Source organism: Teleopsis dalmanni, chromosome 2, assembly GCF_002237135.1.
Source record: "Teleopsis dalmanni isolate 2A chromosome 2, ASM223713v2, whole genome shotgun sequence".
Classification (NCBI taxonomy): Eukaryota; Metazoa; Arthropoda; class Insecta; order Diptera; family Diopsidae; genus Teleopsis; species Teleopsis dalmanni.
This window is the reverse complement of record NC_051847.1, coordinates 141,635,957-141,663,894: the sequence shown is the minus strand read 5'-3', so window position 1 is coordinate 141,663,894 and position 27,938 is coordinate 141,635,957. Positions and strand designations below refer to the sequence as shown.

General features: G+C 25.6%; 1 protein-coding gene across 3 annotated transcripts; it reads right to left on the bottom strand.

The window, feature by feature from the left end:
• Positions 1–2,857: 2,857 nt before the first annotated feature.
• LOC119678248 (annexin B9) lies at positions 2,858–24,965 on the bottom strand. 3 transcript variants are annotated; one of them, XM_038089973.1, is made up of 6 exons: positions 24,860–24,960; positions 15,501–15,563; positions 10,397–10,879; positions 10,109–10,334; positions 9,863–10,044; positions 2,858–3,042 (listed from the first exon to the last, which is right to left on the bottom strand). In XM_038089973.1, the coding sequence occupies exons 2-6, from the start codon at positions 15,528–15,530 to the stop codon at positions 2,989–2,991; spliced, it is 975 nt and encodes a 324-aa protein (XP_037945901.1). In that variant the 5' UTR covers positions 15,531–15,563; positions 24,860–24,960; the 3' UTR covers positions 2,858–2,988. The 3 variants fall into 3 exon arrangements, with proteins under 3 accessions (XP_037945901.1, XP_037945902.1, XP_037945900.1); XM_038089974.1 differs by lacking the exon at positions 2,858–3,042 and adding an exon at positions 3,433–3,540 and having other exon boundaries at positions 24,833–24,965; XM_038089972.1 differs by lacking the exon at positions 2,858–3,042 and adding an exon at positions 6,358–6,439 and having other exon boundaries at positions 24,833–24,965.
• Between the last annotated feature and the right edge of the window lie 2,973 nt (positions 24,966–27,938).

Below are 27,938 nucleotides of genomic sequence, written 5' to 3'. Positions count from 1 at the left end.
ATTATTAATATAGAAATATTAATATAGAAATGAATAATTCAACAAAAACTTTATTGTCCACCCTTAATGACATACTATATTTATTTTAATCTTTCCTTAATACCATGAAATTATTTTAAAATTTAGAAGATTGATATTAACTGTGTGAAATTTTATCTAGTAATATTTTTAACGAACCCAAATACTGTCTTTTATGTAAATTTTCAATTTTTTGCGTTTTTTCAAAACTTTTGTAACGTACACCAATATTTCTATACCCAAAATATACCGCAGACCAGAATAATAATATATCTATATATTTCACAAGGACTGGATTCAATATATTTTTAAAATACATCTGTGAAGACTGTAATAGAACATCTTAAAGTCTAAAGGTGCTAAAGGTATGGCCGTGGCCTCCGAGAAACCTCCCATAAACTATTATCTTTCATTTTTTTGACAATGTGTGATAACAAATATGCTAGGTTTTCTTTTCATTTTTAAATAAAAATATTTATGAATAGACAAAACTTATGATTTTTGTATTGCGAAATTCATATAATACACGTCTAAATTAATAACTCATTGGTTTATTCAATTTTTTTTTCAAAAATTTTTTCAGTTAAAAGTGTAAATCGGAATCGTGTCAACGAATTGTAAATATTCAGTCTGTGCTGTTTTTGTCCCTTATATATTGGTTTAGATTATATATTGGAACATCACGTTATGCACCAGTAAGTGAGCTTACCTTGTTATAAAGACATATGTTTCTGGGTTAATAACTTCAGTTAACTATATGCACATACTTATTGTATCTTTTATTTTTCCTTTTATTGAATATAATCATTTATTACTCTTTTCTTTTAGCCCTCTTCAAATCAGTAGCATAAAAAACTTGTGGATTGTATGGCTATCTGAAAAGGTTCATAACCCCGCCAAAAAAATTTAGTAATTTACTGAAATCACCGCTTTCTAGTTTTCATTTTTTAATTTTTGTGTCCATACTAATTTGTTCTTACCGTAATCACTGCCATCTATGATTTCACATAATAAAATTATCATTCTACTGGTTAGGCTGCCATGTTAGTATGTAGCGGTAATTTTATAATACTGCTTTTTTGGAAGTTCCTACTTACTAAGCTGCCATCTTGTAGTATTACACACAAAGAAATCGAATTTACTGTTATCCCCGTCATCATGCGTCCAATTATTCAAGTTTTTTTGGAAAAACTTACCAACCTTAGCGCTATAAACACATAATCATAAAAGCTCTTAATAACTTTTTTGAGCGCTACTGAATCTGGCGCTGCGATAAAAAAAATCTTCCACCATCCACAATTCAATAAACGTATTCCACTATCCACTAAATTTATTTAAATGCCATTTTAACAATTTTTGTTTAGCTCAACCTAAACCAGACATTTAAAGGTTGGAAATATTTGTAAAATTAACGAAAAATTTAACTATTTTAATATAGGAGCATATAATATATGTAAATAGGACTCCTTAAGCAATCAGAGAAGTCCCTATTTAACCTTATTATCACAACTAGGTGTACAATTAGTTTTCATCATACCCCAATCTGAGAAAGTAATATAGTAAGCTTTGAAATACTTATAGTGCATATATGCCCGCAATTTGGAAAATATCTGTATTTATAAAAATAAATAAATTTAAAATTGAAAAAATTACTTTTAATAACTTTTTATTTAAAAATTCACTAAAGCATTTAAACAACAAACACATTTCAGAGAAGGGCCCTATCAACAGTCTAGTTAATAGTAAAGTGCATTTCAATTCTGTACATCTGTGGCAGTTTCCTCGCAGACCGTCGCTTAGACTCTTATTATTGGGTTTGTTCTTGTGACCCACTGTGATCTGCTTGTAAAATCCCTTTGGGGAGTGATGAATAGAACTTGAACATCATGGTTGATGAGTATCTTTGGGATATAGACTTGGCCATTCTTGGTATTATTATTAAGTATTGCTCTTCTCAGTTCGTTCATTATTCATTTCTGTGCATTATCTTTTGTTATAATTTTATGCATATCAGAATACGTAGGAACATGTTCCATAGTTGGTTTTTAATGTTATGGATTTTTTTTATTTTCTGCCATTAATTTTTTACATTTCCTTTGTATCACCAATTATTTACTTCGTCCTCATTTTCCACTTATCAATATATAGAGATGAGTCTTTATTTCTTAAAATTGATTACTTAAAATATAAAAACTCTGCCCTCAATTGGTGCTATTAAATGGCATTGTTGTATCTGATCTAACTCATCTAACTACTATTTTATACTACTTAGTTAATTTGTACTAGATAACTTTAACAATTCTGTTTTTTATAATTTACCTTTCTCTATATCTATTTTTATTTTTGTAATATTTATTATCATGTTGAGGCTAGTTGAGTTAAAGCACTTGATTACTTTACTCTCTATTAACTGCGAGGTTTCTTCATAAGCCTCTCTACACCTTGACTGGGTTATTGTTTATCACTTTATCAGCTTCGATAATGCGGTGTTGATAAGTCTATCAGTTTTCATAAATAATTTCAGGGCTCTATCCTTTATGCATTTTTTGATCGGATCAATCTTGAGGTTCCTGAAGATGTCATTCGTACACTTTATTTTCTTTTGTTTTATTTTATTATACTATATAGTTTTATTTTTATTGTTATGTTCAGGAACACCATAAATATCGATATCAATGAAACGGTTCTGATTACAACGCATTTTGAGCAACTTTTCTCATAAAGTTTTTTTTTATTAATATAGCTTAGTTTTTAAGATATCGCGCTTAAAAGTAGAAAATGTTTACGTGAAATTTATTTTTAAATAATAAATTTCTTAAGAAAAGAACTCAATACACATTATTTATTAAAATTAATTTATTTAAAATATTTAAACAAATTTTAGAAATGAAATGCATAAAATATTTAATAAACAAAATAATGTTTTTTTTAATAATAAATTATAATAAACCAATAAAAACTGCCCGCATTTTAATATGAAGCCAATTGGCATAGGACGCTGCTATAATCGCCAGATAAATCATCCTGGAAAGAAAGAAATTAAAAATATTTGTGTTGCATTTTAAAAAGAAAATAAAACCAATTTATTTAATTTTAATTTTTGTGTTATTAAAACATTTTATTTGTAAATAAGTTAATATAATTGAATATAATATAAAAAAGCACAACAATTTAGCAATTCATTATGAAAAAAATTACAATAACAAAAAAGTATAAAAAGGGAAATGGAAGGTTCAAATGCCAATACTACAATAATATCTTTTACTCTTTAATACAACGATCACAATTAATTTAAATAAGTTAAGAATGTTTTGTGAAAATATTAAGAAAATCAGCTTTACACAAAAAAAACATATTGCACATGAGTTCATATTACTATATATATATAGAAGATATATATATATTTTTAATTTATTTTTTTGGCTATATATGTATTTGTTGTAAGCACTTTATTGGCTGCTGGTGCACCTAATAAGCCGTCATTGTTACTAGCACATATCCGATATCGCTCTCCGAATCTTCCTGCATTTGCATATTGTCATGTGTTGATATTGTTGTATTGGGTGTAATAGGTTTAAAAGTGGCAATTTGCAGAAAAAAGAGTAGAAAAATAAATGTGAGTAGAACATTTATGATTCCAAATTTTTTTATATGTTTTCTTATTTAAATATAATTATAATTTTCATGAAAATTAGTTAAGCACTTAAATGTGTTAGAAATGCTGTTAAAGGTTTTGTTAAGTAAAATGTTTAAATTGGAGTTAAATTGGAGTTAAAGTTAATTTAAAAAGATTTATAAGTTAAGGAGTCCTGCAGTTAATACTTAAGCACGTCTCATAATATTGACTAAATAGCAAAAAAGTACAATAATCATACACCGAGTCATACGTGTGGAGTGCAAATTTAATAGAGACAATTCTATAATTTCTCCAAAAAGGTTTATTTTATACTTTTATTCGTTTTTATCAATTTTTTAATATTAATAATAATTTTATTTTTATTGAATTTTTTACTTTTTGTTTTTATTTTTAAAAATTATGTATTGTTAATGCCATTTTCATAATTTATATTATTATTATATTAAATTATTTTTTATTATTGATTATTTTATTATTCAGATTAACATTATTTTTTTTTTTGTATTTATATGAACTATAAAATTTTGCATATTGTTTGTTCGTGTTTCGAATTTTTAATGCAAATTTCGCTTTAAATAACTAATTTAAATTTTAATAAAAATTTTGATTTTTTTATATTAAATTTAGTTTTTACTACTTATTGTTTAATAAATTATGGGCAGTTTAACGATATAAATGTATTAATACATTTTCATTAATATTTAAAAATAATATTTTAAAGAAGTTTTAAATCTAAGACCCTTATAATAAGTTATTGTGGCTATAATTATATTGTATATGTAATATATATAAAATAATTTAAAAATATTGCAGCTTAAAACGACTTTTTTGTTCAACAAAAATGAATTTATTTATTAATTATTTTGATTTTTTGACGCTTCAAGAACTAATTGAGGCTACAATGCCATAATTATCAACCCGTTTCCCTACTAGATATCTGATTCTTTAAAAATAATCAAAATCCTTAAGAATTATTTTTTCTCAATTTAGTATTTAAATTACTTAAAAAAATTATTAACAGATTTCGTTGATCATAATTGATTATTATTACTTTTATCTTGCCTGTTCATTAACAAATACACAATAAAAATATTTAAAAAAAAAATATATATATATAAATATATATATGTATATGATCGATAATGATATATACATTCATATATCATATATGTATAAATCATAAATACATATATATACATATATGTATATATCCTCCTAAATCTGATTATAGAACACAAGATTTCGTAGATTATTATTATTAATTCCTTGCCAATTTAAAACATATAAACATTAAAAAAGAACATACTGGTATTACCGATAAAGATATATGCATTGGCGGTCATGTGATCAAATTTAAGAGCACATGACGCAAGATTTGATGATAGATCAGTATTTTTTGAATCATTTGCATATTTTAATAACCAAAACATGTTTAAATATGCGATTAAATAGAACTAACATCTAACATCTGCTTTAAAACATAATAAAATTCTAAAAATACAATTGACCTAATAGCTCACAAAAAAACTTTCAAGTAGATTAATATATTATTAATGTTATCGCAAAACTTAAATTCGTCTTCTAATAGAAATCTTTGCAGATTTATAGTTCCTTTTAAGTACGATTTTTTCTAATATAATTTATTTAGTTATTTGTTAAAAGCAAAACTGTTAAAAGAATCGTTAGTAGTATACTCATCAAACAGTTAAAATTGTTATAAACTTTAGTTAACACTTTTAGTTATAAAATAAATAATTAAATTATTCAGTTATTTATTAGAAGCAAAATTATTAAAAAAAATCGTAAGCATAGCAATAAGTTAAAATTTTAATTATTAATTAAACTTTTATTAATAATAAAAATAAATAAAATTAAAGGAGAAACTTTTGAAAATAATTTAAAAGCAAGCGCCAAACTATCCTTAACCCAAGCAATTAAATAAAATTCTATATAAAATAAATACAATATCCTTGTTTCTATTTTCATAATGTTTATTTAAAATACTTGTTCACTTTTAACATTATATATATGTAAATATATTTTAAAGAAATACAAAAATAACATTATCAAAAGTATAAAAACATGTACAGTATATCTCGTAGCCATTAAAGACAGTTAACTAATTTAAACGTATACAAAGCAAGAATTATTAACAAAAATGAGACTCAAAAATGTTTCAAAAAATTTCAGTAAATATTTTGTAAAATATATATTTTTTAAATACAATATTTTTTTTATTTTTTATTATACAAGCTATAAATATACAAATTAAATATAAATGTTAGCAAAATAAACTGATTTGTATGCGGTTGAATAGGTAACATAAGTGATGTTGTAGTAGTGATAGCAATAAGTTCCTTCAAAAATTTGCTATGTAAAAATGTTTATTAAATTGTGCATTTATATAGTGCATTTATATATTTAAATAAATATATATATGTATATTGTTATGGATAAAAAAAACGTGTTGTTGTTTTTGTGTTGGTGTTTTGAACACCTTTTACTTTACGTACTTGCAATACACAAGTTTTCTTAGTTAACTTTAAAATACAAAAATCTTTATAAAAAGTAAAATCATTACAACTTTATAAAATTTAACAAATATTCGAAAAGGTTGTATAAAAAGTTGGACAGTTATTCAGCAGTTATATGTGTATAGGCGGTTCTTGAACTTATATGTGTTATTGACAATTTTGTACACCTAATTTGTGTGATTTGAGTTAAGTTTTTTTAGAATCCAACAATTGCCAAAAGGGCACGTTTGTAATCGCCAGAGGTATCGCCCTGAAAAAGTCGAATATTTCAATTTAATTTTAGTGTGCAAATTTTGTTATTGAAAAATTATTCAGAAAAAAATATATAAATTTATTATGAGTTTTTTTTTTTTTTTATTTATTTAATTTGTTTATTTAAAGTGGACAGAAATTATTGAATTAAATCACCGTTATCCATTTTTAGAATTTTCTACAGAAATGTAGTCTTAAAATAAAATTTAAATTTAGTTCATTAATAAAATATTTTTATTAATACAACAAATTTGCGCAGATATAAAACAATCGAGATATAAAAAGAAAAAAATAAAATATTTCACATAAAAAAGCACAAAAAGCAGTCTTAATAGATTTAAGAAAATCATTCTTATAATAAGACATTAAAGACACTATATATAACATATTCAATAGTTCCTATATATCAACAAACTTTGATTACAATTTCATACATATACGCCGTAAAGAAGAAACTATAAACAAGCTTATCATTTATAAAGACACTATTAGAAAAATTAAAATATCTATGAAATAAATATATATATAAACATATATTTGTACAATTAAAAAAAAAATTGATATATGAAATGAATACTTAATATATCCATTATATATTCTGAAGTAATTGTATGGTAAGCCCAAAAATTCACTTGATGAGAAATTAAAAACTGTTGGACTGTTGAAAATTTCCTCACTATTACTCTTTTTTCTATGTGTTTGCGATTTTCAAAAGCAAAATATTGTAATCCCTCCTATAACGCGGTAGATTGGTTCCGCGTTATAGGGGTATTCCCGTATACCCCGTATACACACGTGCAAAGGTATGTGAAGCTAATTATGAACTGTTCAAATCCCCGCGTTATATGAGGATTGAAATCGTATAATATGATAACGCGTTATAGGGGGGATTACTTTACACAGATATTTAAAAATAAAATCGCATAGGAAAATTAACATAAATTCTAAGAGCAAAGAGATGAGAGCGAGCGAAAAAAAATATTGCCACACTTTTACCCAAAAGGGAATAACTAAAATAACTGACATAAAGAGTGTGAATAATGCAAAAAAAGCAAAATCTTATCAAAGCCCGAGGAAATCTAGACTACAGGAGATTACAAAGGCTTAGATGAATACACATGTTAGAATAAGGATTAAACATGTGGTAGGTTAGAAAGAAAGGGATGATTTAGGATAAAGAGTGGATGAGCCATGCGTGGAATTTCCTTGAACCTAGTCTAGTTCCAGATGCTGTAATTTCGTTAATTTAATAGACAAAGCCCAAAATAAATAGGAGTTAAATGGATATGTGGATTGGAACATGTGAGCAAATGACATAATAGTAAATAGGGCGAGCAATAGTTAGGACAGATATTGGAAATTCACGTATCTATGCTTTACTAGGCAGTTTAGTAAATAGTTATACCCTTTTTCTGTCCTATCCCTACCAATTAGGGTAAGACAGTTCTCATTGCAAGAACAAAGCATCATGGAAATATTAGGCTGAGACCTGTTGAGATTTTTTTAAATCCCAGATTGCATACCACGCTGTTATCAATAAAGGCAGTTACACGGTTAAATTTAACTCATTTCATTTTATATGATATAATGAGATAGTTATAGTTTTAGACAGAAAATCAGAAGTTGGTGTATTAGAGGTACTAACAGAAGGTATATTAATTAAAAGTGATAAACGTAATGAGGTAGCAAAGTATATTTATATTTCATATTTTCTAAAATAAGAGTTAAGAGTTCTTGAACTGAATTCTTTAATTTTAAAAAAATCAAAAGAAAGTTAATTGTTATAAGGTTTATCATATATCTTAACATACAACATCTTCTGAAAAGCAAATTTTTATAATATAAACATGTCAAAATAAACTGTTGTGTCTTCAAATGAATTAGGCTACAAACACTAACCCATGTTATGTCCCTTGTACTGCTTCTAACAATTTTATATAAAGTTTTGGAAGATAAATCAAAAAACTCATACGAAGTTTTAATAAACTTTTATAAACTGTATATATATGATACTAAACGCTCTTCTGTAAAATAACATTTTTGATCAGCTAAAGAACTTATATAGTTATACACAATATAGTGTCGTATAATCATATGTGGTATAAATTCTGCAACTTTTTCTTACTTTTTCTTACAAACAATTGAATAGGTTTACAATGGTTAGAGAAGCATCGTAATTAGGAAATTTATCATGCAGTATGCAGATAAGAAGATTTATTATTGGTTATATACAATGAGAATAACTGCATATTTTTTTGATTATAATTCATTATTGAATTAAAAATGCAATAGTACCTAAATAAATTAATTAAAATCATTACAAATATTATGTATAAATATACTTTACATATATACATATGGTAAATGAATATAAGAATATATTTAAATATCTGATTTATATTTTTGATCCTATTTATTTTTAATTTATATATATGTTAAGCTGATATAACCTCTGATCATTTATAGACAACAAAGCAGTATATTTTAATTGTCGCAAAGGCTCATAAGATATCAAGAATCATATTTATTCAACGTATAAAAGGCAGAACTTGATAAGATGAGGAAATTTATTTCATAATCCATAATCTCAAACTGGAACAATAATTTAGCAAAGAAATGCCACACATTGCTTTATTCACACAGTCATATCATGCATATTATATTAATTAGAAGAAAGTGCGGCAAATAAAGACCTAAACTATTCGAAAATCTAGACATTAGGATGTTATTATTTAAACATAATATTTTTAATTACAACAACTCTCTTTGATTTACAGCGCAATTCAATTAAACTTGCAATTATTAACAAAATTGATATTGAAGGCTGTTAGAAGTCGATGTTGCATAAAACAACATTAGTTAAAATATAAGTAGTTATATTTTAGCTTGCACTTTCTTATAAGCAGATAATACAGATATAAATTGCTTATATATGAAGCTCTTTAGTTTTTCACTGTTTTCTTTAACACTCAAAAGTTATCTTTTTATATGATAAAAATATCGATATATGTTTTGAATTCACTGTTCAAATATTTTGTCACATTGGCATCTAATAGAAGTTTATTGACTGTTAATATTCATATTTTTATCAGTAATGAACAGAGCTATATACATAGCTCTATATTTTGTAAATGTCTACAGAACAGATAAAATTTATATTACTATGTACAACACGATAACTACATTTTGAAATGATTTAAATATGTTTTATGATCTCACACAAGTACAATTCACTTTTAGAACTTACGAATACCCACTCAGTGCATGCATATGTCAATACCCAAAATATTAGTAATAATATATTGAAATATAAATTTATTAAAACCAATTATGTTTACACCCAAAACAAAACAAATGCAAATTTAGTATGAACCGAAATAACACTCAGAATAAAAATATATAAATAAGTAATTTTAATTACCTTAATCCAGGATTCTAAACTCTTGCCGTATTTATTTTGGAATGCTTCCTTAATATCACCCAAATCAATTTCGGAACGGCTTACAACAATACGTATCAGTGTCTTGTCCTTGGTGCCAATACCATGCATTGAGTCGTACAAGCGCTCAGCGAAGTAATCGACTTTAGACTTACAGCATTTAACTAAATTAAGCAATAAAAAATAAATTAAAAATAATATTTAAAAATTTTAAATCCAACAACTCACCAATAGCCAAGAAACCCTTTTCTACGGACCCACTGAATTCTTTCTTGATGGCTTTTTCAATATCATTTCCAGAAACATTTTCGTATTCAAGGAAAATTTGACGCAATTGCTGATAGGAGCGTGTTACTAAAATAGAATTAAATACTGATTCATCTGTGCCCCATTGTCCTTCACCGGCATCGTGTAAGGCTTGTGCGTCAGCAACGGCTGCTGCCTCATCAACGCCCTACAAAAAATACATTTTAAAATTATCTTGGATTTAATTTAGAATAAACGTTTAAGACATACCTGATTTTCATCACGATTGCCTTGTACCAATGATACACATAATCTCTTGAAGTGTCCGCTGGTGTCACCTTTCAAGTCAGATTCCAGTGATCTGCCGAAACTTTGTTCATAGAATTGTGCAATTGTTTTGATGCCATAGTTGGAGAGTGTGCACAAGATTTCAATGATAGCTTCATCATCGGTACCCAGACCAGAGATAGCATCATGTAATTCATTTGCATAGAACTGTGGCAATGGTGTCATTAAGGCAACAATAACATCTTCGAATTTACCACCCAATTCGGATTTTAAGTCCGAAATAAGATCCTTGCCATAAGCGGTCTTGAAAGCTTCAGCAATTTCCAAACGTTGTACAATACCACGACGTGCGAGCACTTCAATGATGGACTTTTCATCAGTACCAAAGCCTTTCATGGCTTTACGCAGAATTGCGGCATCATCAACGGGATCGAACGGATCAGCTGGATAGACAGTGGGGGTACACTATAAAGATCAATATAATTAGTTTATTAATAGTATTAATAGTTTTATGTATTAATAGTATTGAAATAAATTATATAAAATAATTGGGTCTCAGATAGTGCCATTAAGTGGTACTATACCTTTTATTAAAAATTTTTAGGATCTTCATTAACTTTAAAGGTTAAGTAAATTACATTATCGTTTATTTTTGTACTTTAAATGCTTTTTTAAATTTACGGACAGATATAGTTATCCATATCTCTAAATTATAAAAGTTGAAATAATTATAAAAGCTTTATTTCAAATTTTTTTCTTAATAATAATTTTAAGTTTTATCTCCAAAGGGGATTTTCCTCTTTACAAAAACAAGCAATATAATAATTTATTAAATTAAATATTTATTATTTAATAAAAAAATGATTTACTTTAACACCTAACAACACGCAATTGTGGATAAAAAAATTTCAACCTTTGGGAAGAGAGAGAAATAATAAAAAAAATATTGGTTGACATTATTTGCTATCATTCAAAAGAGTAAATATGAAAACTTAAACAATCTCATTATTGCAAATACGACTATGTTCGTGCTATATTATAAAGATAAAAAAATTTTATTTGTACTATATATATTTATTATATATATACACATGCATATATTTACTCAGAATGTAGTTATGGAAAAAATGTATATTTGCAAGCCTAGCAAAATCAATTTCTTACGGAGACTCATTGCGTTTCTCAGTAATTTTTTGCAATAAAACGTGACGAAATTATTTAAAAATAATTAAAATTTCACTTCAAAATGCATGACTTATTTTTTAAAATTTTTGTATGACAAAATACTAGTAAAACAATGTACATATGTATGTACATTGAAGAATTATTATTTTCTACATACAGAAAAAAGGTGAATGTTTAATAATTTTATGCAAGCAGCGTTTTTAAATATTTTTCTCGTTTGTCATATGTACTTAACAATTAGGAAAATATTTATTTTTAAAAATTATCAATCATTATTTTGGCGCAAATATTTTTATACATGAATATATAAAGAATATTCCATATTGAAGAAGTTTAACTTTGGGTAATGAAAAATAAACGTATGGTAGGTGGGGTTCCATTTTCTACATACAGATTGCAAAAGATAACACTACCAAAAACAAATGCAGGTAGTCAAAAAATCGTTCATACATATCTCATATATATCTATATTTATCTAAATAACTTTAATCGTAAATTGACAGAAAAGTCTATTGGCAACTTACTTGAAAAGACGTGAATCACTTCAGTAAAACAGTATACGATGAACCAAAAAAATATTACAAAATTTTTTAGAAAAATTAAAAATCCAAAATTAAATTGGGCACTTAAAAAAATTATCGAAAAAAAAATTAACTGAATCAGTGTAAATTAAAACTAATAACACATAAACCTACTATCAATAACTGTAATTATTATTATGGGGGTTCGAAAGTACTTTGTAAACCTTAAAAAGATCTACTTTGCTATTTAAAGAGAATACCTGAACTATTATAGATGACCCACTTCGAACTATGCCAATTAATATTTATTAACTACTTAACCTTCTAAAGTTGTTACTGTTGTATATGTGTTTGTTTTTTTCGAAATCTCTCATAAACTTCTAGTTCAAGAAAGCAGAATAAGCCACTTCCTCAAAAAAAGTTGTAATTAAAAAATGATTGATTTTCTCCTTCATGTTCACTCACATTATAGAAAAATGAATTATTGTAGAAATTCTCTCATTATCGCAAAAAGAGCTTTATTTACAATTTAACATGAGAGGCAAGTCATTATTCTCATTATTTACTAAAATTTTTGTTTTCTATTGCTCTCAAAACATATATAAAATGTTTACAGCCCTTCCCTTAGAAACCCCAAGTTTGTAATGTTAAGTGGGTATTACATTGTCCTTAGTAACTTAATTTCCAGACTTCAAACAAATTCTGTTTCTTGCTTATGTTGCATTCTTGCATTCTAAATAAATACTACACAAGATATTGAAATCTCAACTTATACTTAAATTATTGAAAATAAAAACCCTTAACTTAGTTTATTAAAATAATCAATTTAAATATTGAGAATATTTTTATTATAAAGTAAACTAAGCTTGAGGACCTATGCTCCAGTAGAAGAAACTGACACTAAGAAGCTAAGCTTAATACATTATGGTTATTTTAATGTTTCATTAAAAATAAGATCCAAATATTACATTAATTTGAATTTAATTTATATTAATTATGAAGTAAACGCCCTTAACTTGACTACAAATTCAGTTAGTGTACAACTTAGCTTAAATACATACAAACAATTGACAAAGTGCTCACTGGTAGCACTAAATGGAGGCAGAAACTGTTAAAATACCAGCTAGAAGCATTTAAATAAATTGAGGAAAGAAAATATATGCAAAAAATTAAAAAAAAGATATTGAATAAGTAAAGCGAAGGGAAGGGAAGAAGTAATTCATAACAAATTTCTATGAGAAACCTCTGTTTTAAAATTTCAATGTTAAAAAGAAATAAAAAATAAAACGAAAAAATAACAAAAGAAAAAAATAAAAATATACTAAAAAACTGTAGAGCAATGAGAAAAACCTGTGCATTCATTAAGTATGCACTAATTACTAATTAACGTAATTACTTAATTTTTAAAAATAAATATAAAAATAACATTTGTCTACAGGAAAAGAATTTCAAATATAAAATGCTTTCACTGAAAAATTTATTCTAAGAATCGAAGTCATGAAAGTGCAGAGAAGTACAAGGAGAGATCGCAATATTTTATTAATAATTTTCTAATTTAATAATGAAGTCAATCAATTAGTATAAATAAAATATATCTAACCAAGTACTCTTAACATTGATACTTAACTGATATTTTGTTTTGAAGTTCAATGTTAAATTTCAGTTTATATAAAAACGAAATACAAACAAAAAAACAAAAAAAAAACAACACCTGACAGCTATTTTATCAAGAATTTTCTATTAAAATGCTTGTCTATATATAAACTACAGCACTAAATAATAATAAAATGTAAACAATCCACAGAGATAAGAGCACTGAGGCATGAAATAAACCTCAAAGCAAATTCAAATACAAATTAAAAACTTGAAACCCAGCGATGACTATCTTCCAGAATAATCAAAATAATTAAAAAGTAATTATTTACAAGTAAATTAAATACTAGAAAGTTAAAGTGAATAGCAACATTTTTAATTATCACAATTACAAATATGATTAAGCAGCAGATAATTTTATATGATATAAAAAATGATATTGAAATTATCACGCCTTAATGAATGATACAGGCTTTATTGATACACATTTATAAATTTGATTTGTTTTTACGATGCCATTATAGGAAAAAAGATTTTAACTAAAACATATTTCCACTATTATGTATGGTTATCTATTTTGTGGTTCCAAAAGTAAATGTCAGCAAACGAACAGACTTGAGATTAAGATTTTGATCAAAGTTTTATATCAATATATTGTTTGGACCCTGCCATATGGATAGCAGTAGAAGATCATTTAAATGTTCTTTGCGAAACATGGTACAGAACTTAATTCTCTTCGAGATAATGTTGAATGAGTTGACGGCGCAGAGCTGACAATAACTTTGTAGTAACTTCAATATGTTTCAAACCGTTGAGAAATTGAGAATTGTCTGGAAAAACCAGGTTCTTTGCGTAAAACCACAAAAAAATTCCAATACTAACATATCACATTATCTTGTGTGACAATTTACATTACCAAAAAGATGACATTACTCATCCAAGAAACTTCCTGCGCAACAAAGCAAAGATAGGACCCAATATCCGGCCTGTGGCAACATCTTTTACTCAACCCACACATCTTACATACAAATATCTTTGATACTCCGCCAAAATAAATTGGTGACCATGTGGTGGTAACCATCAAAATTTACTATTTATGTCATACACTCGTGATTTTCAAGAAAGTACATCATATCTCCGAACAAAATACCACACCTCATATGGACTTTTTCTGGATGCGGTGGTCTTCTGATAGCTACTTGTGACTATTCAGTAACGCAAATACTATTTTGTTTGTTGACATATATACCTTGTTAAAGGTGAAGAAACTTTGTTGCAAATAATCGTCATTTTTTTATTCTTTTTTAACAATTTTGCACAGATTCAGCGATTGTTAAACGATTTGTATTACGAAATGGCAAAACTTAAACTACACATATGATGCTTTGGTCGAATGTTCTGTTCAAAGTATTTTACTCAAATAGTGCTGTTAAATGAAAACCACAAAATAGATAATCCTTTATTATTGCGTTCTTTATTATATTTATAAGAAATATATTTATTAAATTATTAAATCTTCTTTGGATTCCCTATAATCAAACATTAAATAGAGTAATCGTTATGCTTTTAAATGCATATTTGTACTCCTAACTAAGTTAATTAAAAACTAAAGACACATTAACTTGAATAATTTTAATTACAAACTATTTTTATTATCAAAAAATTATTAAACAGCATTAATCAACGCGATTGAAGGTCAAAGTTAAAATAAAATATTTTTTTTATGCACAGCTATGAAATAATTTTATTTTAGTTCCCTTATATTACACATTTAATTTTGGACTTACCTTGAATGGATAATATTCAGCAGAGCTCATTTTGTAATTAAGTTTGTTTCTTTTGAATTAAAACTGAAATAATAAAAAATAAATTCTTGTTAGAAAAAGTTATATACATATATAGTATAACTTAGACAACATAATTTTGCTTAAAAATTAATATTATATTCTGGCTTCATAGAATAACAGTCTCTTTGTCTATTATCTGATTGTTTTTCTATCAAGAACAATTTTTTTATTTGTGTTTTATATTGAAAGATACTCATAAAACATATTCCAGCATTACATCATCGTCATGTATCTCATTAAAAACGCAATACACATAAATCTAATTCAGATGTTGGCTGCCATTTGTTCAAAAAATTTTACGTTTTTAGATACAATTTTGATATATTTCGGATTGTGGAAACTGACAGAATAAATGGATGATCCAATATAAATTAGTATAAAGTTGTTTTCAAAATTCTATGGACAAAAGATATTTGAAATTTATAATTAGGGCCAAGTTTTAAGTTGGCCCTAATTACTTTGGTTTGAGATTGATATTAGCGTTAACTATAAGTTACAGGTAATATTTTATTCCCGACCACAGACTGAAGTAATTAAATAGACGTCTAATGGTATTTCTAGAGATACTAGAAATATATATTTCCAGTATATACCTGCAATAGCGTATAATACTGTACATAACTTAAATTATCGAACTTAGTACAAAAGCCAAGCATGACTTCAATAAAAAAATCCATAAAAAAATCCAATTTCATGAGAAAATAAAACATGATAAACATACGCTACGTTGTACGCCAATGCGGTGGTATACTTCAATTTTCTGACGCCATTTTGGCTTGGCATGGCTACTTTTACGACAGCATGGCGCCACACGATGAATTCAATATGCAATAAATCCTAAACGCTTGTATGTTTATATGTATTATACATAAATACATACAACATTATATCGATGCAAATATATGTACGAATACAAATTAAAATAAATACTTTGCTGATTAAGCTAAATACTAGAAAAGGGTGTGTAGTTTATATCAATATTCTGCCTATGGGAGTAAGTATTAAAAATGCTTAAGGTGTATTTCTATGAAATCATCCGCATTAATTATAAATCTATTGCTTATTAAGCGTATTATCTTCAAACGCTATTGCTATTTTTTAGATATTTTAAATTAAAAGAGGTTTCAAAGAGGTAACTTTTGTAATAAAAATAAAATATATGAAGAATTTATAATAAAAATATAAGAAATATATACAAAATCATAAAAAATGTATATAAGACAATGATAAAAATATACAAAATGTATTAAAAGAATATAAAACAAATTTATAATAAAATATATAAAAAAAACATGCACAAAAATATATCAAAAATATGTTGAACAAAATATATATATTAAAACATATATATAAAAAAATATATATAAAAAAATATATACAAAAAAATATATATAAAAAAATATATATAAAAAAATATATACAAAAAAATATATATAAAAAAATATATATAAAAAAATATATATAAAAAATATATATATAAAAAATATATATATAAAAATATATATAAAAAAATATATATAAAAAAAAATATATATAAAAATATATATAAAAAAATATATGTAAAAATAGGATGATGGATATTTGGCAAAGCTGTAGTTCAATTAATTAAATATATATATATAACATTAATATTATATTATAAATTGTTATTACTTAAAAAAATATAAAACTTAAAAAAAATTACATAAAAATTTGATTTTCACTTTAAATTTTCATACATAAAAAAATATAATAAAAATGCAACAAAATAAAAAAATTTAAAAAAAAAATGGAAATATAAAAAAAATAAATAAATATAAAATAAAATAAAAAAAATAAAAAATTAAAAAAAAAGAACGTTAAATTACAACTAAGAAAAACAATTAAAAATAAAAAAAAAATAAAATAAAAAAAAAATTAAATAAAAAAAAAAAAAAATAAAAAAAAAATAAAATAAAAAATAAATAAAAATCAAACTAACCCAACTAAACTTTGAAATTGTATAATTTATATATTTAACTTTTATAAATACGTCTATTTCAAAGACTGACAGTGAAAATAATTCTGTAAGTTGGGAAAAACATTAATCATTATTTAACTAATTGTGTGTACTTAACAAAAAATAAAAAATTATTTTTTCGTGATTTTATATGGTTATACTTGAAATAGAATAAATAAAAATACATTCTCCCATACATTTTATATGTTATTAAATTTTTGTATATATTATGTATTTTTGATTATGTAGGAAGATACTCATTACCATATAAATATATAATACAGGCACACCTACAACTATTTCGCTATCAGCTGCTCGCAACTAAGCTACTTTAACTAGGTTAGTGGAATGTCACCGCATATTCCCATTAATTTTACGCCAGCACATAAAGTAGTAATTTTACTATGTGAGCACAACAAACTCAAGTAAATGCATCAGATACATAAAATCATTCAGAAGTTCATTAGACCGTTGCCCTTCTGTGCCACGACAAGTTGATGAAGTCATGAACAGATAATAGCAGTGAAAAACTATTACAATAACAATTTCACGAGCATTGTTGGTGGATTTCTTTGGGTGTAAAGTGAAAGTTGTTTCATTGTCAGGCCATGAAAGAAGGAAAACTGTGTATTGATCGCATGAAATATGTATGCCCCATTTCCGCGCAGAGCTTTTATTTTTAAAATAGTTTATTAGAGTAGTAGGTAGGTAGTAGGTAGGTAGATAGAAATTGTATATTAAGCATTTGTTAAAATAAGAGTAAATAAAATAAAATGAAATAATATGTAAAGTGGATTTAAAATAAAGTAAATATTTAAATTCTAAAAATTTAATTTTTAAATAAGTGAATTCTTGAGCTGCCTATAATTAGTGGTCTTTGGAAACATCTAGTAATTTAATTCACCATAAAGCATTTTTGGACTTTAAGTGTTCAAAATTGAACCCTGCCAAATTTAAACCGTAAACCGCTTAAACCGTTTAAACCGCTCGCGTGTAAACACAAAAACCTAACTTAGACTTAATTTGCGCTATTCAAATTCTGATATGGTTGCTTTTAGTTAGTTTGTGATAATATTAATGTTAATAGTGTATTGTTTAGACTAAATAGGTCTAACAAAATCATTAACAATAAAAGTAATTTTTATATATAGAAAGATTAGTAAATTTTCACATATTTGCAAAAATTAAAAAATAAAGACTAAAAATAACTTCTCAATGGAATACGTATATACATAAAATAATTATCAATTTTCTACCGCCCTATAAAAGATACAACAGTGAATTAGATAATTCATCATTATCCTTGACTATACAGTCCATGTAGGACCTGTTTTTTGTTTTTGTTTTCCAAAATGTTCATTTCTTCTAAATCCTACTGGACACTGTCTTTCCATCGTTTTCTTGGTCGCCCTCTTCTTCTGCTGGTTCCTACTTCGTTCTCATAAATCTTAAACGGTACTCACATATCCGGCATTCTTATCACATGTCCAACCCTTCTTAATCGCTAGTTTTAACTAGATAATTAAAACGTTTAAATATTTTTCTGATTTATTACTTAAATTTTTAATTCCGCTCTGATTCTGGGCAAACTCATACGACAAACGTCAAAAAATAATGAATATAATCACACTTCATTTCTAAGCTTTCACATGTATATATATAGAATTTCCTAACAAAAATAATTAAACTGTTTTACTAATATAAAACATTTATGATGACGCATACATGACAAATTCATTATTTTTTTATATATGAATCACAGAGACGTATGTAAAACCCATTTAAGAGGGGATATTAAAAACTTATTCAGAATTGATATATTAAAGCGCTATAAAGACATTATATCAATATATATCACTCCTTATCTTTTAGGGGGTTTGAAACTCAAGATACTCCGCTTGTACGCGCCACTGTGTGCATACACTTGGATGTGGTTTTATAGAAACTATATCTAAGGTAATTATATGCATAAACGAATAATTACAATAGCAATAATTGTGAAATATTTTAAGCTTTTATCAACATTTATATGTATACATACATATAAAGTTAATAGTTTTATAGTCTGTATATAATATACATATTTCTATATGTATATATATATACTATATATATTCTAACAAATTAGTAGATAAATATTTTAAATTGGAGCTGTGTAGTTGGTATTAGTGATTTAAAATTCAAATAAAACAAAGTATAGTCATTTAATGGGGTAAATGGTAATACTTCTACGTAGGAAATGATTTTGGGCAAAGAAACTTTTATTCGAAAAGAACCAAAATGATAGTAAAAATAAAAAAAATGATCTAACTTTTATGACGGAGTTGAGTTTGTATATACTTATAAATTTATAATAGTTATAATGAAAGGACAACATCTTTATGTATCATTTGTTGTGCTTTGTGGTACTTAACATATTTCGTTGTAAAAGCGTAAACATTTTCCTTTTCATAGCATTATAAATAAGTTTGCTATAACTTTAAATACGTATGTCTCAAAACCAGAATCAGCCAGGGATATGTCTCAAAACCACTCGTTTTAAAATCAACGAAATGTCAAATATTATTAAATATAACAATAATAATATAATTTAAACTTTTTTTGTTCTTATTATCATTAAACTTCAAACCAGATTAATCGAAGATATATATGTATTTATTACAACACTTATAAAAGTCATTAATAACTGGACATAAAGAAATCACACATTTTCTATATTTTTTTTATACAATTTAATTGCCAAATAACTAAATAATTAAAAAAAATTATTGTATGTAGTCAAAAACAATAAATTATTATATCATAGATTAAATAAATTATTTTAATAAAAATAAAAAAAAATTAAAAATATTTTTTATACTATATGTATATTAAAATAAATAAATAATTTATGTATTGTGAAATAAAAACTTATAAGAAAAATATTATGATAATAATGGATATTTTACAATATCTGAAAAATCAATCCAAAATGTAATTATTACAAAAATATAAAATTCTTGTGTTTATATATATATATGAAATAGTGGCGAAATGTATTTATTAAGAAATAAATTTAGTAAATTCAAAAAATAAATAATAATTGCTAACAATATTAAATATTTATTCTACTACACTTTAATAAAATTGTTTTTGGTTTTAAACTTGAAGATGGAAAAAAATTCAAATTCAAATTCAAATTTGCTCTTTCACTATCGTATCTTCCACAATTTTTTTTTGTTTTATGGTACTATCTCACATATAAACTTTAATATTAATATAAACAAATTTCAAGTAGAAAGCAGAAACGTTAAAATGAACAATTAAGAAAATAAAGAAGTGAAACAATAAAAGACTATACCCAAATTTATAATCTACACATTCCTATAAATATATATATATATATATATTCAAACATATACTTGTATAAGTTTGTCAGTGTAACAAACAAAATTTTACTATAAAACAAGCAAATACCTTTAAAATAAATCCAGAAAAGTAAAGTGAGTGGAGAGCAAACCATTAAAATTCTATGTAAATACAATAAATTCTGACGTGGTTTGGAGACTTCAAATTAATAAACGTAGAAAAAAATCTTTAAACTTGTTTTCAAAAAAAATGTACAATATTAGGAAATTATTGGTAACTTAAATAACGTATATGATGATGTATTATATCATCAGAATCGACAAATACATTAAGACTGAAAAGTTTTCGGAAATTCTCATTTAAAATTCGCGCGCTGTATATTTTTCGATATTTTAAGTTTATGTAGTTTGGCAGCACTGTCCTTAATTACTATGCCAAAAATGAGCTCGATCTGTCAGACAGTTCGTTTACGGCAGCTGTTGAAACCAGTTCACCTCAGTAGTGCGTTGCGAAATGTCTTCGACGGTCGTACGACCGTCCTGGAAGGCTTTGTACCACTCATAAACTTGAGTTTTCGATAAAACTGATTCCCCATAAGCCTTTTGTAGCATTCGCAACGATTCTGCACACGAAATTTCGTTCGAAACACAAAATTTGATGCAAACTCTTTGTTCAATATTTTTTTCCATTGTTTTTTTCGCAACGCCCTACTGAGGTGAACTGGTTTCAACAGCTGCCGTAAACGAACTGTCTGACAGATCGCGCTCATTTTTGGCATAGTAATTAAGGACAGTGCTGCCAAACTACATAAACTTAAAATATCGGAAAATATACAGCGCGCGAATTTTAAATGAGAATTTCCGAAAGCTTTTCGGTCTTAATGTATAAGTTATTTTTATATAAAACGTCTGGATAATTGTTTGCCAAAGTGTTAATGTTTGTTAATTAAGTTTGTTTAAGTTAAAGCCCTATATAAACATAACTAATATATCTATACTAATATATATAATTAAGTAAATACAAAGCTCGTGACTTGAAAACTAATATTACTCATTTTATACACGGCAATCGTTAGCAGAAAGCAAAAATAACAAGAATAATTTGTTAGAATCGAGCAGTTGTTAGTAGTTTTTCTTCAACTCCACACGATCGCATTCAAGCTCACTTACTGTTTTATCTATAGATTTAAATTATTTTAAATACAATATGTATACAATAAAAAAATAAGTTAAATTAAATTAATCTTCTATAATATACTGGAAATACAGTACATATACGATTTAAATTAAAAAATAATTTAAATATCAGTAAAGTTTGAAAATCTAAATGTATCTTTCCACAAATAAATCAATGATTATATCAAAATAATTATAAAAATTTTAATACAATTTGAATGTGGTTTATATCAAAATTTGATTTCTATTTTTTAATATGCCACTTCCTTATTGTCTTAGAAACATATTTTGTTAAAGAACTTTCTACATATCATACATCATTTTGTTACAATTGGTCTCTGAAGTGAACTACCTACTGTTTTATTCGATAATAACTGTGCTGAATAACTGTACAAATTCGCCTCTTCCAGTAATAAAGAAAAGTATATTTTTAATAAATCCATAATTACAAATTAGTACATATTATTTAATTTCTTGTAATTCCACAAGGCAACAAACATGACTACAATTTTATAGAAACTATTAAAATAATTACCCTAAAGCCTGCCATAGTGTTTTAAAATTTACAATACAACTTACAATATTTTCCACACACTTTTTTCTTTTTTTCTCTCCCTTTTTATCTTTCTCACTCCCTCTTTTTCTCCCTTCCATCTCTTTCTTTTCTTCCCTTCTCTTTCGCTCCCTCCCTATGTCTTTATCTATCTCTCCCCCTCTCTTTCTTTCCGTCTCTCACACTACTCTCTCTCCGTCTCCCACTATGTTTTGCCTAATTTTTCTCCCTCCTCTCTTACTTTCTCTATTTCTTTCTCAATTTCTCTATTTTTCACGTTTTTTCTCCCATGATCCCTTTTTCCTCTTTTATATTTTTTGAATAATTTTCTCTCAATCCAACTCTCCTCCATCCTATGAATCTATCTCAGAACTGTATAAGATATGAAAAGGTAAATTAGAAACTCTATTATATAGTTCTCTATGTTAAATTTATGAACACAATCATAAATATATCATAAATATTTTTTGATTTCAATATTAAAACAATGAAATCTATGAGAGTTATCGACTTAAAAGAATTCATAATTTTAGTTCATAATTTTAAAGCTAATATATAATTGATATATATATATATATAAATATATATAAATATATAATTTATATGTATATAATAGATAAAAGCGCGAGATTCCTTGCTAAGGGATTAACATGTTCTGTCAGCCTTGTATTGTATTTTTTTCTTATATTGTCAAATTCAGCTTTAACTAGGGAAATTTGTAGATCTCGGTGGATACTTTCATTTCTAATATACCATGGGACACCAGTAATTATTCTCAGTATTTTTGATTGAGCTCTTAGGATAATTTCAATATTTGAAGCACTAACTTTACCAAATAGCTGAATACCACAAGTCCATATTGATTTTATGATGCTGTTGTACAAGAGTACTTTATACTCTAGGCACAGGAAAGATCTGTTATTAATGCTCTGTTAATATTTAAATATATATATATATATAAATATAAATCATTTATGTATATATATACATAATCATATTTATCAAACAAATTAATAAATAATAATAAATAATTTATTAATTATTATTTAATAAACATTATTAAAATATTAATAATTATTAATAACATATTAATTAATTATTAAAATAAATCAAATTAATAAATTTTGAAAATTATTTTTAAAAATAGGAACCATCATAAAATGCGTAACAGCTTCAAATAAGAAAGTGCAATCGAATAAAATATTTAAATTTCAAAAATAAAAATAATAGTATTTAACTGCCCTAATAAAGTTGTACTTGAGTAGTAGTTAATAAAAATATTTCTAAACCAAGTTTAACCAAAGAAAAAAAAACTGGTTAACTCAATACGTGTGTAGCTGTTAACAACTAGTAATAAGCATAACTAGCAAAGTTTAGAAACTACTATTTCAGTTTTGATGACGCATTTCCTTTGAAATCTTTTTATATCACTGCACTGTAGAAACAAACAATTTTAAATAAATTAATAATAGCGATTCTGAGAATTCTTTCATTATGAATAATGGGTAAACAAATTGTATTATTGAGAGTACATCAAAATGACTGTAGATCGCAATTCGTTATGGACTAACGATGCTGACAAATACCCACAACGTGAATAATTATTGAAAATGAAAAGTAAGTGAAGATAAAACGAAATATATAGAATGAATGGCAGCAATTTACTATAAAATACTTGAAGCACTCAATTAGTATTACACGATAAATAATGTATATGAGAAGTAATTTTATATAATTTTTTTTCTTTAAACACAAATAAGCTTAATTTTAGCTAGTTTCTGAACATTAGTAAATGTGTTTATTCGCATCTTCTAAGTACACAATTCGACAATTCGGGGTGTATTCGCACACACTTGCGGCCTACAATGGCTGCTTTGATGTTATGATGGGAATGGTGATGTCATCTTTTCAAGAACATAACATAAATCGTTGTAAATACTAAGTACCAAAACGCAAAAAAAAAGTTAAAAAAATTACAAAAAAAAAAAATTCAAAGTTTTATTTTTTGTAATATTATATTGTTTTTTTTTTATTAATCAACAGTTAAAATAAAAAAAAATGTATGCCGCACCCAACAACAGTTCATTTACTTTGATACATTTTTTTCTCACGTTATTTCACTTCACGCTGTGATCTTGCATTTTATTAGTTTTTTTTTTGTATATTTATATAAAACACAAATAAATACATATGTAAAAAATTTTAAATTTCTATTTACCAAAATATATGTATATATGAGTAATACTTTTTAAATCTGTTCCGACGTTGCACACTGGCCACAAACACTTTTACGACTAAACTTATTTTCGCTTTTACAAACTGTCTTATTAGAAAAATATGAACGAGCAATGAAGCACTAGTACTCGCACTCGCATTCGCACTCGTACTCGTCGCCGGCATTAATTTAGGACACGAACGAGATATTCGTGACCACATTCTTCTCTGAGTTGTGGTTCTGCGTGAAATTTTGTGGGGCACATATCGTACTTAATAAATAACAAACAAACTTTATAAAACCAAATCAAACACCGGTTTTGTTGTGCTTGTTTTCTCTACGAGTATATGACGTCATTATTTACTTGTAACCAAAGGCTCAAAGATCTGTAGCATATTTACTAGTTTCTACTCGCATGTGGTACTCGCTCTATTTTAAACAGCGAGAGAACATTAGGTTACTGATTCACTGCCAGTGATTTTCAAGATTAATATAAGTGGCCTTAATAATTTAATTTAAATCATGCCTTTTGATTATTATAATTGAATTTGTTAGTCTGGAAAAATTAATGTTATAAGATTGTTGCAACGGAAATGCATTGCAAGTGCACATGCATTTTTTGTTTGTAATTTTTTTAATTAAATTAATGGGAACTTTTATAACTGCGCTGAAATAAAATATTGATTTCGGTAATAATTGTTAAATTTATCTATAAGGCAAATATTTGTTAGTAAAAATAGTTTTTAATTAATAATTAAACAACAAAAGCGAAAAATTATGTTCAGATGCAAATTTTTAAACTCCCAATAGAAGGGGCCCAACGAAAAAAAATCACAATAAACCTAATATGTTAAATAAGTTCTCATGTAAATTAAGAATAAATATGTTAATTACAGTTTTTTATAAGTAGAAAATAACTACAGTCAAACTGCCATAACTCGAAGCACCATTTTGCAAAGAAAAGATTCGACTTATGGAGACTTCGAATTAGTGAATTTTTGTATTTGTGAAAGAAACTAGAATTTCATTTAAATTTTCAAATACAGCCCAGAAATTATAGTGATGTAAAATGTTCAGAGATTAGGGTTTGAGATCTTAATTTTTTTTCTAATTTTCAATAAAATGAGATTCCAATTTCTGTCAAGTCTTATAGGGATCATCAGTTGGAGTATCATTCGTTTGCAAATAAAAATTCAGAATTTTGAATGAGTCTTCCACTTTATTCTTGAAAGACTGATGAACACTTTCATTAGTTTGGAAAAAGGGACTTCCCATAACACTAAAATGAAAATTTTGACTTAGGGAAGAATGTACTTTCACATATTCCAATTTGTACGTGACAATATTTTTATTCGAGTTATGGTGAAATTCGAATAATAAAAGTTCGAGTTATGGAAGCAGAATTGTATATAATTTGTTCTCTAAAACCCTGTTGCACTCTTTTTAGCTCGAGTTATAGAAAAGTCGAGTTATAGAAGTTCGAGTTATGAATGTTTATACCAAATAACGAAAGGGTATTAGACATTAAGGGTAATTACTTAAGTATTAAACTCATTAAAATGTTTTTTTTTCATTAAATTTAATTTTTAAAATCAGTTATGTAGAATGAAATTATTTTATCAATAAAAAAGGTTGTTTTTTTTAATTCAAGAAAATTTTTTCTAATTTAAAAAAAATACCATTTTATTATTTCTTTAGAATATTTGATTGGTAGATAGTTTTGTGTATAATATTTAGGCTGCAAGGGTCAGGAAAAACACGTTAATGATAAATTCTGTAATTCCTGTTTTTCTAAATAGTTTAGAGGTAGAAAGTCTGCCACACTTCTTATCAACATCCGCCCTGATCGTTAGTTAACCTATCACTTACTCTAAAAATTACTGAAATTATATTAATTTCATTAATATTATTTTCTTTTTGTCGAAAGCGACGCGTCTTATGACGAAAAAAAACTATTTAAAAGTTAGAAGGATGATAAAAAAAAAACTTGGAACTTAAGCATTGAAAGTTTGTGCATTCTCCGCTATTTGTGAAAGAACACGATTCTTCCACAAATTATATCCGAACTATAAACTATTAAAATTTCGATTATTCGAATATTTACTAAGACCACTGATGATAAATACTTGATAATACTCGAAACAGGATTGTTTGGACAACCAAACAAAATAATTTAACTAAAATTTTTGTTCTTTACTTTTCATTTTTATTCGAACACTTATAACTTTTAAATTATATTAATTTTGTTATGGATACTTATTACAACTAATCCAGTTAATCTGTCATTTGCTCCGTTGCCTTAAGTTTTCCTTGTCTTCACAAGAGAAAATGTGCTTACAGATTTAGCAGAATAAACAGAATAAAACATTTTATATACATATATTCAGATGTACATTGTACGCACATTTTATTAACATTTTAAAAATAATTATGATACACCAATAATGTGAGCCCGGTTATATTTATCCACATTCAATGGGATAGAACATTCAATATTAATTAATTATTAAATATTTTTCTCAAACAATATGAGAAATTGCATTTAAGAAATATAAATAAAATATTATTATTATTGATTAGTTAATATACTTTAAAATAATGTTATTTTAATTGTTTAATAATTAAAACAATTAATTGGTGTAATATAATAGTGCAGGTATACGCAAAATTGATGTAAAAGAACATCAAGTTCGGTGAAAATATATTTTTATTGCAATTTTTATATTTAAAATTTAAAAGATAATAAACAAAAAGATGTACATGACAGTTGTAAAGCCAAATTTTACTTTTAAATTATTATTTATAAGGGTTTTGGTATTAATATATTGTGCTAAAAATATCTAGGTAGCCCGATATATCTGCAATAAATTTTACAATAAGATTTTAATATAAGTTATGTCGTTGTATGTAAATAAAACCCGCCTAACTCACAATAACAATCTAATTAATAATTATCTAACAATTAATAAATTCTATCATTCTTATTATTCATATATTATTATGGTTGTAGTGTTACTATAGATTTTACTAGTTTTTTTAGAAAGACAATCAGAAATGAAGTATAAAATACGTTGACGATAGATATAAGATAGCATAATTTACAATTAAT

Excerpts from the sequence above, each read along its gene's own strand:
- LOC119678248 (XM_038089974.1), bottom strand. The coding sequence starts at position 15,530 with ATGAGCTCTGCTGAATATTATCCATTCAAG. Across the intron at positions 10,335-10,396 it reads GCAATCGTGATGAAAATCAG|GGCGTTGATGAGGCAGCAGC; the intron begins GTATGTCTTAAA and ends TATTTTTTGTAG. Across the intron at positions 3,541-9,862 it reads GTTTAGAATCCTGGATTAAG|GAAGATTCGGAGAGCGATAT; the intron begins GTAATTAAAATT and ends ATGCAAATGCAG.